The sequence below is a fragment of the Varanus komodoensis genome, unplaced genomic scaffold (assembly GCF_004798865.1).
Source record: "Varanus komodoensis strain SLA01 unplaced genomic scaffold, ASM479886v1 scaffold11, whole genome shotgun sequence".
Classification (NCBI taxonomy): domain Eukaryota; kingdom Metazoa; phylum Chordata; class Lepidosauria; order Squamata; family Varanidae; genus Varanus; species Varanus komodoensis.
Window position 1 is genome coordinate 31,294,825 of NW_025335317.1, and position 16,501 is coordinate 31,311,325.

Here is a 16,501-nt window from a genome sequence, read left to right on the forward strand (position 1 = left end):
GGAGCCATTTGTTTGTTGTTGTTATGTGCTGTCAAGTCACCGAATCATAGAAAAGTTAAGTTGGAAAGGGCCAAAAAGGCCATCAGGCAGGACACCAATTTACACCATCCCACTCATCTCTGACTTATGAATGAAATCCCTCCAAAATGTCCTATCCATGACATTCCCACTTAGCTGTTCTAAGATATTATATTGCAAATTGGAAGTCAGTTGGGGTTTTTTGTTTTTGTTTTGTTCTAGCCCCTAAAACCTTCTTAGACTTAACTTTGTTCTTGTCATTCCAGAAGTTGAGTTCAAACCCAGAAAGTTTCTCCTGGATCACTCTGGAGGTTTTTCTGAGGACTTTGGCAAATTGTATGACAGCCAGCAGGGCTGTGACCTCAACATCATTGTGCTGGTGGCAGAGAAGACCATGGAACCTCTAAGCCTGTGTGCACATAGACTGATTCTTCATACAAACCATGAGGCCCATGTTCTGCTCCCAGAGAGCGGGAACTCAAGCACGCTGCAGGTGGAAGAAGAGTGCTTGCCATTTGCGAGCAGCTTTGTCAGGTGAGACACACGAGGGTTCAGCATGGCAAGCCCAAGCTCCTTTCTGGACGTGTGTTGCAATGCATTCCGTGTATCCACACTGGACTAGAGCACAGGACGACTCTTGCCGTATTTGAGCCACAGTACAGCACCGTGTTCTGAAGCTAATATATCAGCTTTCATTATGGTGCTCCAGAACAGAGAACTTGTTCAGCCAGAAAACCGGGCCAGTCCTACCATTGTCCGGTGTGAGGTGAACTGCATCAGGAGGCAAATGTTGAGGGCAGCCTTTGTTGGACAAGAGGGCTGTGAGCACACTTTGTGGCCTGTCCTATACCACATGAACTGGTCTGTTGCTCCCAGGTGCGGTGAAGAATGTGACGCCAGTGGGCACGGGCACTGTATTCAGTCAGGTTCTACCTATAGCATGGTGGTGTTGCCATCTCGAACTTCACTCCTAGCAGCAAAGTGTCTTGGACTAGCCCTGCAACCAAATCACCTCAAACAGGTTGGCAGATACCAGGTTAGCTCCCACCTGCTATAAAGTGGGGTTGCTGCGAAGGGCAGAGAAAAACAATGAGCCCGCCCCCCACTCATTCCAGTGGCTGATCTCTCTGCTCTGGGTGGGGCTTGTGCTTCATGGATGGGCAGAAATCAGAAATAACCTTCTGCCACTTCGGCAAGGATACAAAGTAGAACTGCACTCACTTTTAAATTGGTAGCTTAATCCAATAAAACTTTTTGTTAATTATATCATAGGGAACAAATTTTAATTGATGGAAGCAAATATTCATCAATGGAGCTTCTGTTTAACCACTCCCAACTGTTCTGCACACGCGTTTCTGCTTTCACAGTTCCAGAAGCCTTTATAGCTGTTGACACTTGAACACCTATGTAGTGAGTTAATTGGAGCAGAAAAATAGCAGGCAGAAATGGAGTTAAGCACACCCTCTTTCCCTCCCTCGCCTTTCCTTTTCATTAAAACAAAAAACCTGACAGGGCTTAATTGCATTCATATGTTAACATGTCCTTTGCCCCTGAGTTTCCTTATTAGGATTAATAGTATTCTCATGTTTGTTGTGTTGCATTAATTGCAATGAGCACAGATGCTTTTTACTGGTTGACTTTTGTATTTAATATCATTAATTTCTGACATCTTGTTTGACTTTCTGAGAACATTTGGTTATAGAAAATCTCAAAAATATAGTAAATAAATAATGGATATTCTGCCGTATTTGCCTTGGTTTCCTCTACCCTTTTTGTTAATTTCCTAGAAAAATGAGGATTTTAACCATGTGAAAGAGCTATAGTCTAGGATGAACTATTATATTACTCATAGCAATATAAAGATCCAGGTGTGAATGAACCTATATATATTGTGAGAGAACTTATTATAAAGAGACCCAATGTGGTAGTGGTTAAGAGCGTGGGCCTGGGACTGGGACAATCTGGGTTCTAATCCCCACTCAGCCATGGAGCCAACTGGGCTCATTTGGGCCAGCCACAGATCTTTAACCCAGCCTATGTCATAGGCTATAGTTCTGTGGATAAGATTGAGACCAGGAGGAGAATTAGTTAGGCACAATTAATTAATTAATTAATTAAGCATTTTTATGCTGCCCCATTCGCCGAAGCCTCGGGGCAGCTTACAACAATAAATTAAAATAATTATAATCTTAAAAATATAAACGTTAGATTAAAATACACAAATACAATATAAAATAAGCCACCCTGGCCAGATAAAATTCAATAATATTAACATTTAAAATGCCGCTGAAATAAAAACGTCTTCGCCTGGCGCCGAAAAACAAATAACGACAGCGCCAGGCGGACCCCTCTGGGGAGCGCATTCCATAACTTAGGCGTCACCGCAGAGAAAGCCCTCCTCCGAGTACCCACCCTCCTAATTTCTTTCACGGAGGGTTCCCGGAGAAGGGCCTCTCCCGCCGATCTCAGGGGGCGGCTGGGCATATATGGATGTAAGCGCTCCTTCAGGTAACTTTTGAGTTCTTTCTAAGAAAAAGGGTGGGATAGAAATCTAATAAATACATCATTAGCACATTTCTCTCCAGGACTAAGGTAACCTACATCATCATTCTCTTCTCTGTTTTATCCTCACAACAACAATCCTGTGAAGTAGGTTAGGCTGAGAATCAGTGACTGGCCCAAACTAACACAGTTGGCTTCATGGTTGAGTGGGGATTAGAACCCAGATCTGCTGAGTTCCAGTCTAACACTCTGGTTATTGTTGAATTATGTTCTGTATTTATCTTTCTTGTTATAATACAGCAGAAAAATGAATAAACACTATACTTACAAAAGAAAAAGCACTGCACATTTTAAATGCTTGAATGTGGAATGCTCAAAAATATTATTCTCAAAGATCTGTCTTTGTCTTTCAAAATCCTTAGAATGAAAGCAAACAATGGAATGTTTAATCATACCTTTTTGTTTCCTTCTGTGCATCAAGGTACTTCTACTCCAGGCAGATTGAAATCTCCATGAATTCAGTAAAGTGTTTTCACAAGCTGGCTGTGGCATATGGAATAGCAAGCTTGCAAGCTTACTGCAACCAGATATTCCTCTCCATCTTTCCATTGGACCCCTCCTTTCATGTTCATCTGGAGCTGTATGACTACAGCCTAACCAGTGGAGATGCCCAGCTACAGGAAGTCATCCTGCAGTACCTAGCCTGGAACTTTGAGGCTTTGACCCGCACTGAGGCTTGGCTGGCTCTTTCCTCAGAGAAGATGAAGGCTCTTCTGTCCCGCACAGATGTAGTAATTGAGAGTGAATGGTCCCTGCTGAAAGCTTTGTACCACTGGGCACGGTCCAATGTAACAACGAGGGGCCTCTGGGAAAAAATCCGTTTTCCCATGCTCCTTCCGGAGCAGCTGTTAGAACTGCGGTTCACTCTGGCCCTTCATAAAGATGGTGAGAATAAGTACCAGAGGAATATTATGGATGCGTTAGACTTCCACACTGTGCCTTTAAAATTCCTAAGGCAGTACAAGCTCCATGACCTCAGCAGTGATTCATATGTCCCTCGTTTTTATACTGGATCTGCTTGGAGCAGACACCTAGTTTACAACCCTTCATTACAGTGGTTCATTTCTGACCACTTGGATGGGTCCAACCTCTTTCCACCATTTGAAACAAGCAAACATCCTAGCTTCCTTTTCAAGACCCAGAACATCTCCTGGTCTTTCTCCTACCAGGTCTTGCCGACAAATAGCCAAACTGATAGCTCCAGTTCCTCAGACATTTCCCTTGTTCTCCACCATGCACTGCCAGATTCTTCTGATGATGCCATCCAGTACGAGAACAAAGCACTCTTGCTCTGCCAGAATTTCGTTATAGATGTTGTTAACATTCAAAATGGCACAGCTGTGGTCCCCAGTGTTGCCTCCTCTGCTTGCCCAAATGGTTATTCCAGCTTTGTTGCTGTAGTACGTCCTGTGTACAAGCTGAATACATAGAGCTATGACCCACCCTCCTTCCTGCAGATGCAGAATCTGTGAAGCATCAAAACCAGCAATGCGGCACACTTGATAGGTCCCCTGCTTTTACTGTTGTCTTACAAGCCACATCCACATTGATGCAGCATTGTAACAGGAGAGTCCAGCATCTATACCAAACTTTCCCAGCCTTTGCAGTGTCCTCCAGAGTGAATTTCAACTCCCATCAGCATAGTTAGTGGTCCTAAATACTGGGAGTTGTATATATGGCAGGTACTAGGTTAGAGAAAACTAATCTCTTTCACAGCTGGCTTATTTTTGTCAGCTGCTACTTAATACTATTTAAGAGACTTGGGATTGAGTTTTTTCCCCACCATCCAGTTTGATGGATGCAGCTACCATAGAGACAAATAGAACAGTCTTAATTTGGATTTCTCCTCATTCCCCTAATGCTTGGCCAGAAGTAGTGTTTCTCCTGGTTCACTCTGGCTGCTCTGGCTACTGAGCGTGGATCTTGCTGGCTCCCCCAAACACTGGCTTTGAGAGGCTGGTGAAAAGGAATATCTGTGGCATTTGTACTTGTATATTCCCCTGTCTTGAGCCCCTAATGTTGTTGTTGTTGTTGTTCAGTAGCAAAGTCATGCCCGACTCCTCGATACCCTATGGACCACAGCATGCCAGGCTCTCCTGCCCTCCACTGTTTCCCGGAGTTCACCCAATTTCATGTTCATTGCATCAGTGACACTGTCTAACCATCTCATCCTCTGCCTTTTGCCTTCAATGGTTCCCAGCATCAGGGTCATTTCCAACAAGTCTTCCTTCTCATTAGGTGGCCAAAGTATTTGAGCTTCAGCTTCAGTATCTGTCCTTCTAAAGAACAGTCCGGGTTGATCTCCTTTATGATTGACTGATTTGGTCTCTTCTCAGTCCAACGGACTCTCAGGAGTCTTCTCCAACTCCACAATTCAAAATTGTCAATTCTTCCATGCTCAGCCTTCCTTATGGTCCAGCTCTCACAGCCATACATTGCAACTGGGAAAACCATAGCCTTGACTGTACAGGGTGATGGCAGGGTGATGTCTCTGCTTTTTGTATGCTATCTAGATTTACCATAGCTTTCCTCCGAAGGAGCAAACATCTTTCAATTTCATGGCTGCAGTCACCATCTGCAGTGATGGTGCCCAAGAAAATAAAAATTTGTCACTACTTCCATTTCTTCTCTATTTACCAGGAAGTGATAGGAAAGTATGCCATGATCTTAGTTCTTTTTTTTTTAATGTTGAGTTTCAAGACAACTTTTGTACTCTGTTCTCTGCATCTCAATAAACTATAAATGTTCATTAAATTGTACCTGTCCCCAGTGGACTCTGCATGAGTGGGTTTTTTTACTCCTGTCACTACCCCTGCTATATGGTAATCCAGAGATGTCTGAGGGCAGAGCTTGTAGTCGTGCAGCACAGTAGGGTTCATATTCACTTTGAGGTAAGCTGCACCTGCAGCCTTTGACAGTGACAAGTTTCATCTGAAGGACACAAAATAGAACATGAAGTCAGACATACAAAAAATAGAAAACAGGGTTCTAAGAATTAAACTTCAGTTAGCTAAGCAGGTTAAAGCAAGAGATTCTTGTGTTGCTTTCCCTCAATGAACCCCCACACATCTTTTAAAGGTGAAAAACTTTGTTTTAGAGGGAGCTATATGAGGATGGTTGAGAAGCAATCAAAAACATTTCAGTTGATATTTCAAATAGGACAAAGACGTCATTTAACATTTAAATTTGATCCTAATCCTTGGAGCCAAGATTGGAAAAGCAGCATTCACGTCTCCCCACCCCCTCCCCGTAGTGTTCTGTCTGCCAGAGAAGAAAATCTGAAATCAGTAGCATCAAAGGGCAAGGTGTAAATAGTTTCCATACATATTCTCCAGATCAAAGATGATCTGAGTCTTAGAGAAAAGTGAGCTTAAATTTTGGATTTAGCAGGCTTAACGGTAGAAAGAAATGAATGTTCACAAAGTGTTAATGTTGACAAACAACCAGCTAGTGGCTCTCATAGTCTTCACAGATGTGTCCTGATACAGTGGTACCTCGGCTCACGAACGCCTCAGTTCACAACCAAATCAGGTCATGAACAAAAATTTCATAAAAATTTTTACTCAGGTCGCGAACTCCAAATTGGGTGGCAACTGTGATTGCGGCCATCTCCGCCGCCCCCCGCCCCCAGTTAGGAGATGGCCACAATTATGCTGGGGGCGGCAGGGAGATGGTCAAGATTGTGCCTGTCTTTCCTGCATGAGCGTGCCCGTGATTGTGCCCATTTTTCCTGCATGAGCGCAACCACAATCTAGGCCATCTCCCCCCCCCAGCACAATCACACCCGTCTCTCCCCCCCACAGCACCTGCCCCCCACAGCACCCCGAGCACGAGCACGCCCGTCTCCCCGCCCCCCCCCCCCCCTAGCGCCCCGGGATGGGGGGGGCATGCAGGGATGACAGGAGTGATTGCGGTCGTGATGGGGGGGGGCGGGGAGATGGCCTCGCTCGTGCTGGGGTGAGGGAGATAGTCGCAATCTTTGTTGCTCTTTGTCACTTTGCTTCCAATTTTTCTGATTTAAAAAAAAATAGTTACAGAATGGATTAACCTTATTTACACTGAACCTTATGGGGAAATTTAACTTGGCTCACAACCAATTTGGGTCACTGGAACAGATTAAGTTCGTGAGCCGAGGTACCACTATATATATATGTATAAATTGGCAAGGAGCTGACAGAATGCTGAGAAGCACCTGAGCTCCAACCATAATAGCTACTGACAGTGAGAGAATCTGGATGATGGGCGAGGGCAATGACTCAATATGCACAAGAAAAACACACTGGGTGCTTTACAGGGTGGAAATAAAATGTGGCTTCCTGAAGGAAGATAAGCAAGGAGAAACAAAAGGATGACAAAATCCTGTCCTTTTTTTTTGCACAGATGCCCTTCAAGCAATGCAGGTTCTCCCTCCAGCCATCAGGAAGGTCTCTCCCTCTCTCCAAGGCTTGGAGATTAGCAAACTTGAGTGATGAAATGCAGATGATAGAACCATATGAAAGAACTCCTGATTCAGCCTGAGTGTGTTGTGCTTCCTGGGAGGAACCACAAAGTGGTCAAAGGCACCAGCCAGGGCTGCTGGCCTGAGGACAGAGAGGGTGGGGCCTGAGAGAGCTCTGTGGAATGGCTTCATGTAAATGAAGCAGATTTGTTTTGAGAGTCTGTGGGTGTAGTGCAGCAGCTCTGAAATGTGATGGCAGTGGAAACAGAAGTGAACGCAACTGTGAATTGATCAAGCAACAGAACAAAAAACAAGCTACCAAGAAAGGAGGGCTAAAATGGAGGTCCTGAAGCAACCAAGGACATTCAACCTGCAAGCTGAGAACATAGCCTAGGCATGGAAAACTTGGGAAGCGTTTAATCTTTATGTTGATGCTGAAATAGCAGAGGAGGAGGATCCTGTGGAAATGAAACTGGAAACTGAAGAGAGGGGAGAGGAATAAATGAAACACTATGTGCAAAATTCCCCAAGCACACTTTGCCCACAGGAAGCTCAGAAAGAATGAAGCAATGGAAAGATAAAAGTTTTCATGTAGGACCAAGCAGTAAGGCACTGAGGAATATTGCACTAGTTACTAGCAGCCAAGTGCAGCTGTGAAAATAGCAAAGACTGTGTGATAAGGGACTGGACAGTGGGTGAAATACAGGACATCTGACTATGAGAGACGATTGATAAGGGAAACCAACTTGACCTAAGAGAAAAGTTTGGTGATTTGCAGAGCAGCTGCAAAGATAGGATTACAGTCCTACGTAAAAGGACCGGCAGTGGAATCTGTCCATATAGTACAGAAGAAAGAGAAGGACAAACTGATTTTCACTGAAATATGTGTGTGAAGTTATTTGCTTTATGTAATTGTGCCAGATTATTCCTGACAAAGGATCCTCTGGGTGCTTTCACAGATCATATCAACCTACACTGGCAATAAGCCACAGTGGACTGATTATCCCTTGAAAACACACAGTGCAGCCAACATATGTCTGGGGTCACTGTGGGTTGGTCAACCCTCCACACCCAGTACTCCCACAGGTACCTCAGGGGACCCCACAGCAAGACAAATGTGTCTTCCATATCTCCTCCTCGCTGTGATTACAAGCCATTTTCAACTCACTGCAGTCTTTTTTTATGCTTTACCACCCTGCACTCCTCAGAAATAATGAAAGCCAGCTTGAGAGTCACTGACGGTCCCTTCAAAGGGAGCATCACATGCACACTTGCAGGGGCCATCAGTGGTTGAGAAATCTATTTTTTTTTAATTGTCCTTTTATTGTACTTATTTTGCTGCATTTGCTCAGCAGTAGAAGTGTGCGGTTTCACGTGTGTGGAGGTTGGAGACCTCTGTTAGGTCCATGTCTTCAGAGGTCTCTGCTGTTAGAATACAGCAGGAACCACTCCTAGGCCTTGCCTCAGTGAGGCTCCCAGTGGGCTTTTTCTTCCTTTGGTTTCTCTTGACAGCTGTCAGAAGATTAGCTCTCAGTGCAAAGTCAAAGTGTGAGTGACCTTTGCTCATGAAAAGGGGTTGATTAGACTTATACCTCATTCGTGGCAAGATCCTCCTTTTTTCCACTACATAGCTTGAAAGGTGAGCTTACTTTTCCAGTTGTCCCCAGCATTCTAGGTGCTGTGGAACATGGAAAAGTATGACCCACCCCCTTTTAAAGGGCACTATCAGGTTGCATATGCCCCATCAAGAAAGCCCTTTCAAAGTGAGCTTGAGTTTGACAGCTAGTTGTCACAATGCCAGTTCCTTTGAAAAGCAGGTGACTTGTACTTCTCTATGTTGTCACTGATTCACAGAATAATAGGGTTGGGAGGGGCAAAGAAGGCCATTGGGCCCAACCCCCTGCTGTTGCAGGACACCAAGTTACACCATCCCATTTAGAAGTCTACATCCTGGATGCCTCCAGTGTGGGAGAGCCCACAACCATCTTAGATCATTGGTTCCATTGAAATACTGCCCTGGCAGTGAGGAAACTTTCCTGTGAAGCACAAGAATCTCAGGAACAACTGGAAAAATGACCTCACCTTTAGGACACCCCTTAAACTTTTCTAAATTCCACCTAAAAAATGGTCCTTTACTTTTGAAGTTGTCGGAAGATGGCAGAATTTCATCATCAAGCCCAAATGTGAGGATACAAGTTCAAAAATCAAAACAAAACATGGGGATCTGCCTGCAAAGGGTACACCCCCCCCCACACACACACACCTCCAAGGGCCACTTGTGCACTTCTGGAGTGGCTAGCGCTGGCTGCTGCCTGGGCACATTTGGCAAAAGTAGGAAGGGGTTTTTGTTGTTCTTACCAAGCAAGTCAGTAACTGAAATTTGGTAGCAACACACAACGGGTTGTCAAATTGTACACACTCAATTACTGTCTCTGTATGTGCTGGGATTAGATAAACCAATTTCAGTTTACCAGCTCTGACAGCTTGTTCTCATCTTGCTTTCTGGACCACAAAGAAGCAGCCTCTTAAGCGGCTGAGATCTTTTACCTAATTCTCTGGTGTGTGCGGATGATCTTTGTGGGGCGGGGTGGTTCTGCAGCTCTAAACGGGTTTCCATCTCAGCCTCGAAGAGCCAGCTTGTCTTATGCATGGCAGAAATGTGCCATTTCCCAAGCAGCAGCAGCGCTGTAAAAGTTGCTTTAATGGCTGGGGTGTGAGGGTGTGAGATGGCCACTATCAGCAGCATCTCAGACCAGAAAACAGCATCACAACAAAGAGAACCTGGATTCCCACCGGTGTCTTGAAAGGGATAAAAATCTTGTAGCAGGACTGGTTTCATACCAAGAAGATTGTGGATGCTTCTCCATCTTATATTTGGCAACCTGTGCAGTTGGCCAGGGCGACTTATTTTATATTGTTAATTTGTTTTATATTTTTAATGTATTATATTTTAATTTATGTTGTGAGCCGCCCTGAGGCTTCGGCGAATGGAGCGGCATAGAAATGTTTTAAATAAATAAAATAAATAAATAGTATTCCTTTCAAGTGTGCAAGCAAGGGACAGTATAGCAAGGAGCTGTCCCATCTCTAAAACTCACCCTCCCATTGCCTGGGCATGTGTCTTCAGGACAGGAGCACTCCATTAATGCTCCTAAGGTTTTGTGCTTGTTTTTCTATCAGAAGTTCAGATACTTTTTCTTTTTGCTAGGCAAATATATGCTCGGGTTATTTAGTAAAATTAAAATCAAGTTTTTTTGTGATCTCTTGGTCTTGTAGGTATCTTCTGCACTGGTGCTGCTTTAGTGCTGCTGAGACATTGCCAGTGGAAGGGGATCAAAGCACAGGCCACCCACCACTACCCTGTGTTACTTTATCCAGCAATGCCCCTCTTCATCAAGAAACATTCTGTAAGGTTTCTGCACAATTACATTAATTCCCATTCAGCAAGGGTCCCTTCCAAGGTTAAATTAAAATCCTGCACATCTTAGCATTTCCTATTACTGAGACTAGGGGCTTACTGATAAGAGGCCTGTTAATTGCTTTGTGAACAAAGATCACAAGCAGCATGAATTTAAGTGCCAGTGGTGGGGAACAATTGCTGGAGGGGTCTGCTATTGTCCTTACATTCTGGTTGTAGGCTTCTGACTGAGGCTTCTGAAAGGCCAATCTATGGGCAACAGGATGATGGGCTAGGTAGGCCTTTGATGTGATCCAGCAGGGCTCTTCGTTTGCACTTAAGACATCTCTCCGTATTCCCCAATGTCAGAACCTCTGCTCATGAAGTTGGGGGTGAGATTTAACTGCTTTCTTTGAATATTTATTCTCAGTTTGTATATATCAAAAATAACATTATTTAAGTTGAAGAGAGGTAAGAAGAGGAAGCTAATCAGTAAGCATCCCCTCCTCTACAGAATCTGACTTGGGGTAAATCAAGAAGCAAATTATCTCAGGAGGCAATTAACAGGTGATTCATCCCTAATCCTCTAGCCACAATGAACATGAAGCCACAATCAACAGGACCTGTGAACAGGAACTATTGAACTAAAGGCTCCATAGCCCTCAAAAGCCTAATAAAAGATGTGCTTGTCCATATTGGCAAGGCTAATGCTGCAACTACATTTTCTTGCAGAATTTTAAAAAAACCTCATAAAGTAGGTATGCCAAGGCCAACATCACAGGAAACATTAGAATTCAATGTTGTCAGGATTTTCCATAAAAGTAAGTGAACCAAGGGTGGTAATTCCTAGGAAACAGTCTAACGTGAAAGCAATCTTATTGTACCTATCAGAAGACTAGAAGTCCAGAATGATCTGCTACAGAGAATCAGAGATTTCCTAAAACCACTTTGAGACTAGAGTCCTTCTTTCTAAGTTGCATCATGCTTCTGCTACTGATGGTGTCCGCCGTAATAGGACAAAAGCAGTTCAGCAGGACCCCTGTGTCTACTGTCTCAGTTATCATGGTTTCAATTAACCGCAGTTGACAATGGCCCTTCACGCTCATGGGGGTTAAGAGTGTAGGACCCCTACAAAAATGGAAAAACCACAAAAATATCTCTAGAGAAAAAGGGTGAATATCTCTTGATAAAAAAGGTGAGTCTCTCGAGAGAAAGACTGCAAATATCTCTAGAGTGGGTGGTCCAACACGTGGCCTGCAGGCTGCACGCTTCCCTCTTGCTGCCTGAGGCCCCCCTGCCCCTCCCCAACCTGGATTCCAGCAATGGCACCGGAGTGATCATAGCAATCTCTTCCAAGGTCGCCAGCCTGTCCTGCTCTTTTCTAGAGGCTCAGGAAGAGAATAGGTTGGGCCAGTGGCCTCATGAGAGCTTGCCCTAGCAAGGCCTGCACTTGTCAGGAGAAGCAGGCTCAAGTATTATAGCCAGGTTAGAGTCAGTGCAGGTAAGAGTCAGTGCAGTGTAGGGTCACAAGACTGCTGGCCAGATTGCAGGGAAAGCCGTATGAGGTGAGACTGAGGGAACTGTGTCTTTTCAGCCTGGAGGAGACTCCAAGGGATCTGTTGGCGACATACAGGTATGTGAGGGGGTGTCACACAGAGGTGGGTAGAGACCTGTTCTCCTCTGCAGAGGAAGACCAGATGTGCTCCAATGGAGCAAAGCTCAGGGAACCAAGGTTCAATTTAGATACCAGGAAGTACTTCCTGACAGTTAGGACCCCGAGGGTATGGAATGGGCTTCCACGGGAGGTGGCTGAGGCCCCTTCGGTGAGGGTGTTCAAGGACAGGCTGGACATGCACATGGTGGGCATGTTGTGAGCAGAGCCAGCTAGAGCTGGGGGTCAGACTAGATGGCCCAGGAGACCCCTTCTGACTTGCTCTGTTTCTATGTTTAAGTACAAGAGACTCAGTATGCAAGAAGGAAGGAGGGGCCAGGGAGGGCTTCTGGGCAGGAGAAACTGGGAAGAAAGGGATGGGCCATCCCAGAGGAGTAGTCATTGTGCTTGGACTGTGGTCTGAGGAGGAGCTACCTTTGATCTCTCCAGAGATCCCAGGTCCACAAAGCTTAATGGTTAATTAAATATATTAATTGTGTATATCAAATAAAATAAAATTGTGAATACTTCAATGTATGATATGGACATGTAATTCATTGTGCAGCCCCCGGTTCTGTGTCAAAGTCCTCACCAGTCATCCAGGTATGAAAAGCTGGATCACCCTGCTCTAGAGTCTTCATGCCACTGAGAGACAAAATATGCGAGTGAGGCTGGCTGGTACGGAGACAAAGAGTGTGGCGACCTCAAACAGAGTCCCTAGATATATTCATGGTTTTTCCACTTTTGTGGGGGGTCCTGCACCCCTAACCCCTGCGAATGTGGAGGGCCGACTGCACAGTATATAGTGTTCACTACCACCTGCTGTTTCAGGCAGCCACATGCGGGGGCTTGGACCCTGTCCCCCACAGATATGGGGGTCCTGCTGTGCTGATATAACATCTGTCGACTGTCACCACCAGCAACCATTCCAGCAGGTGGTACGCAGCGAAATAAGGGGGAAGTGGGGACATTCCGCCATGTAGTTATTTCACATCTTACCAAATGCCTTTTTCCTCTTACTTCCCCATCCATTTTTTCCATATGTGTTACATCTTTTCAGATGGTGAGCCTGTGGGCAGGAACTGTCTTGTTAAACTGATCATATATAAGCTGATCTGGGAGTCTTTTTGGCTGAGAAACAGGATAAAAATATTTTAAATAAATAACTAACACATGTACATTCTATGCTTATTTTCATAGTTTGGTGCGGTATTCAGAACCTTTTAGAAAATTCAAAGTCTCTCCTTCACAGAATCAGTGAAAGAGTTGTAGGGCTAAAACATACCTTTCTAGGAAAGGGCATCTTAATTGCTGTTCCACAGAGATATAGTGGAGGGAAACAATGCAGACTTTCATTTCCAATAACCTCCAAAAGCAATAGCTGTGGCTGCATAGTTTCCCAATGTCATTACCTGCCTAAGTGCAGTGCAGATATTCATCTCTCTTTAGGGCACATGCAGCATCCAGGTCTCAATAATCATCTTAGCCCATACTTTGCAAGGATCTAGTGGGGGAAGGGAGAGAAAAGAAGCAGGGGTATATGTAAAGCTTTGCCCATCATCAGAGAGAAATATCATGACTTCCCAATTGATGTGTCTAAAAACAAAATGCTGGGTGGGTATCAGGGAGGTTCCCTTATACACAGACCTATTGATTTTTTCCCCTGCCCCATGTGAAATCACTATTTGTGTATCCTCTTAAGTAGGATGGGAACATGGTGGGGAGCTAGTGGGAGAGAGATGTATTTACAAGTGATAACAAGCTAGAGTAGCATTAAGTAAAACCATTCCTAAAGTTTGCAGGCTTGGCCCTGCAAATTCCCTGCAATACCAGGGAATTAGCCTCAGGCGGCACCATGGAAAGGGGCATGGCAGGGGTGGGTGGGATGATTAAGGCAGGAATCGCTGTCTGAATGGAGCAGCGAAACTTTAAAAAGTTATTCTAGTAGGATTGTGATGGGTGGGCGTGCAGGCAACAAACTGTTTTTGTCCAGCAGCTCTCTTCCCTCCACGCCAACGTTTCTGCAACAGCGGGTGTGAGAAATGAGGACGTCTGCGTTCCAGGAGCAGACCAGCCCTTAGACTGTGTTTACTAAGTGTCCATGCTTTCTGTGCTGTGTGAGCAATAGCGTCCACAAATGGCCGCACATGTGTTTCCATTTATCTCCAACAGTCATGACTCACTGCTGGGCACTCAGCCGGCTCCACTCCCTGGCTGTCAGCAGGACCCGCCTCCAGGCTGGCTTCCTGACCCTTGCATTGTCAAAACATGCATACAGATCCTGCATGTTTTGGATAGTGAATACCCTACAAGACAGACACAAAATTCAAAGTGTTCTTGATAGGTTGGAGCACTGGGCTGAAAACAACAGAATGAAATTGAACAGGGACACTGCAAAGTTCTGTACCTAGGGAAAAGGAACCAATTGCATGGTTATAAGATGGGGGATAGTTGACTTAAGCAAAGCAAGAAGGATCTAAGGATTGTTAGAAATCACAATCCGAATATTAAACAACAAAGTGAAGTAGCAGCAAAAAAAAAAAAAGAGTAAATGCTCTTCTGAGTTGCGTTAATTACAAGTTTCACTTCCAAATCATGTAAAGTACTAGTGCCTCTATACTCAAATCTGGTTAGGCCTCAATGTTCAATACTGTGTTGTTTGGCACATCACAGTTTTAAAAAGATGTAGACAAATTGAGACAAGTTCAAAAGAGGGCAACAAAGATGATCAGAGGACTGGAAATAAAGCCCTATGAGGGGAGACTGAAGGAACTGGTCATATTTAGCTTTTAGAAGACTGAGGGGACATATGATAGCATACTTCAAGTACACGAAAGGTTATCACAGGGAGGAGAAACAGGATCTCTTCTTCATTATCACAGAGTGAAGGACATGGAATAATGGGCTCAAGTTACAGGAAGCCAAATTCCATCTGAACACCAGGAAAAACCTCTTCACTGTTAGGCCAATATGACAATGGAACCAATTACCTAGGGAGGTCATGGGCTGTCTAGCAGTGAAGGCATTCAAGATGCTGCTGGACAGCCATCTGTCAAAGATGCTTTAACTTGGGATCCTGTACTGGGCAGGGGGTTAGACCTGATGGCCTTAAAGAACATGGATGGAATGGGCAAAGGGCAAGATTTTGGTGTCTTCCTGAAGTCCCACCAGAGGGCAGCACAGTCATGATGCAGGAAATTTGAACTCTGCCTGTTGGCAAAGGAAGTGACTTAGAACAGCAGTGAGGAACATGTGGCCCCACTGATGTTGCTGGACTCCAACTGCCAGCAAAGCAAATGGTCAGACATGATAGAAGTTGGAGTTCAACAAAAACAAAAAACCACAGTGCTCCCATTTTTTACTTTGTTCAAGTCCACACTATATCCCAGTAAAAGAAAACTGGGTTACCGGGCAGTGTGCATAGTTGGGAGTGAATAGAAAAACCTGTTTTTATTTTGTAAAATAGAACATAGTGGCAATAAAAATACCCAGACCCCCAATCAAGATGGAATCTGTAGTCCCTTCTGTAAAGAACAGGGATGAGTCCGGATACCCATACTAGTACTTTGGAAATATTTCAGAATAAAATGGAATATACTTCCCAGAGAGGTATGCCTGGCACCAAGTTTATACTCTTTTCGGCGCCAGGCCAAAACCTTTTTATTTAAACAGTATTTTAAAATCTAATAGCTTTTAAGTTCAGTCGCTCTGTTTGTTTTGTGATTTATTGTTTTGTTTTGTTTTATTATTTATTGAAATTGTTGTTTTAATTGTTTTTAAATATTGTAAGCCATCCTGAGATCTTGTATAATAGGACGGCATACAAAAGCTTTTAATAAATAAATAAAATAATAGTGTTGTGTAGTGGTTAGAGTCTTGGACTGGGAGATCTGGGTTCTAGCCCCACTTGGGCTAGGGTGAATCCACTAGGTGAATTTGGGCCAGTCACTGTTTCTTAGCCTGACCTACTTCACAGGATTATTGTTGTGAGGATAAAGTGGAGCGAAGGAGAACCTTATAAGCTGCTTTGGGCTTCTTGTAAGAGGGAAAAGGTAGTTTCTAAATGTTACAACAATTCTTTGAGGTGGGCAGCCCCTTAGAACAGCCTTCCTCAAACAGGCACCATTGAGATGTGTTCAACTACACCTCCCATTACTCCCAGTGAGCAGGGCTATACTTGTGAGGGATTGATGGAGTTGTAGTCCAACAGATCTGGAGGGCATCAGGCTCAGGAAATACTGCTTTGGACTATGAAATGAACTCAGCATCCAACACCCTTCAGATTGTTCAGGAGCACAGATCCCTCATTTACTTGGCTTTGCTTGGAACTTGGCTGTGGTGGTAATTAATGCATTGGGAGCACACAGCCGAATTTGCAACTCTGCCACACTGTATGCTGGGAAACTCAGCTCAGAAGAATTACATTAGAGGAATG

The 16,501-nt window shown here is 44.4% G+C and overlaps 1 protein-coding gene across 1 annotated transcript in view; it reads left to right on the forward strand.

The window, feature by feature from the left end:
* Positions 1 to 5,073, forward strand: part of LOC123018235 (galectin 3 binding protein) — a 6,606-nt gene extending 1,533 nt beyond the window's left edge. The window contains exons 2-3 of the mRNA XM_044420094.1: positions 285 to 552; positions 3,002 to 5,073. Of these exons, the coding sequence (XP_044276029.1) occupies positions 285 to 552; positions 3,002 to 4,010 (1,277 nt within the window). The 3' untranslated portion in view covers positions 4,011 to 5,073. The remainder of the gene's footprint in view (positions 1 to 284; positions 553 to 3,001) is intronic.
* Positions 5,074 to 16,501: the final 11,428 nt, after the last annotated feature.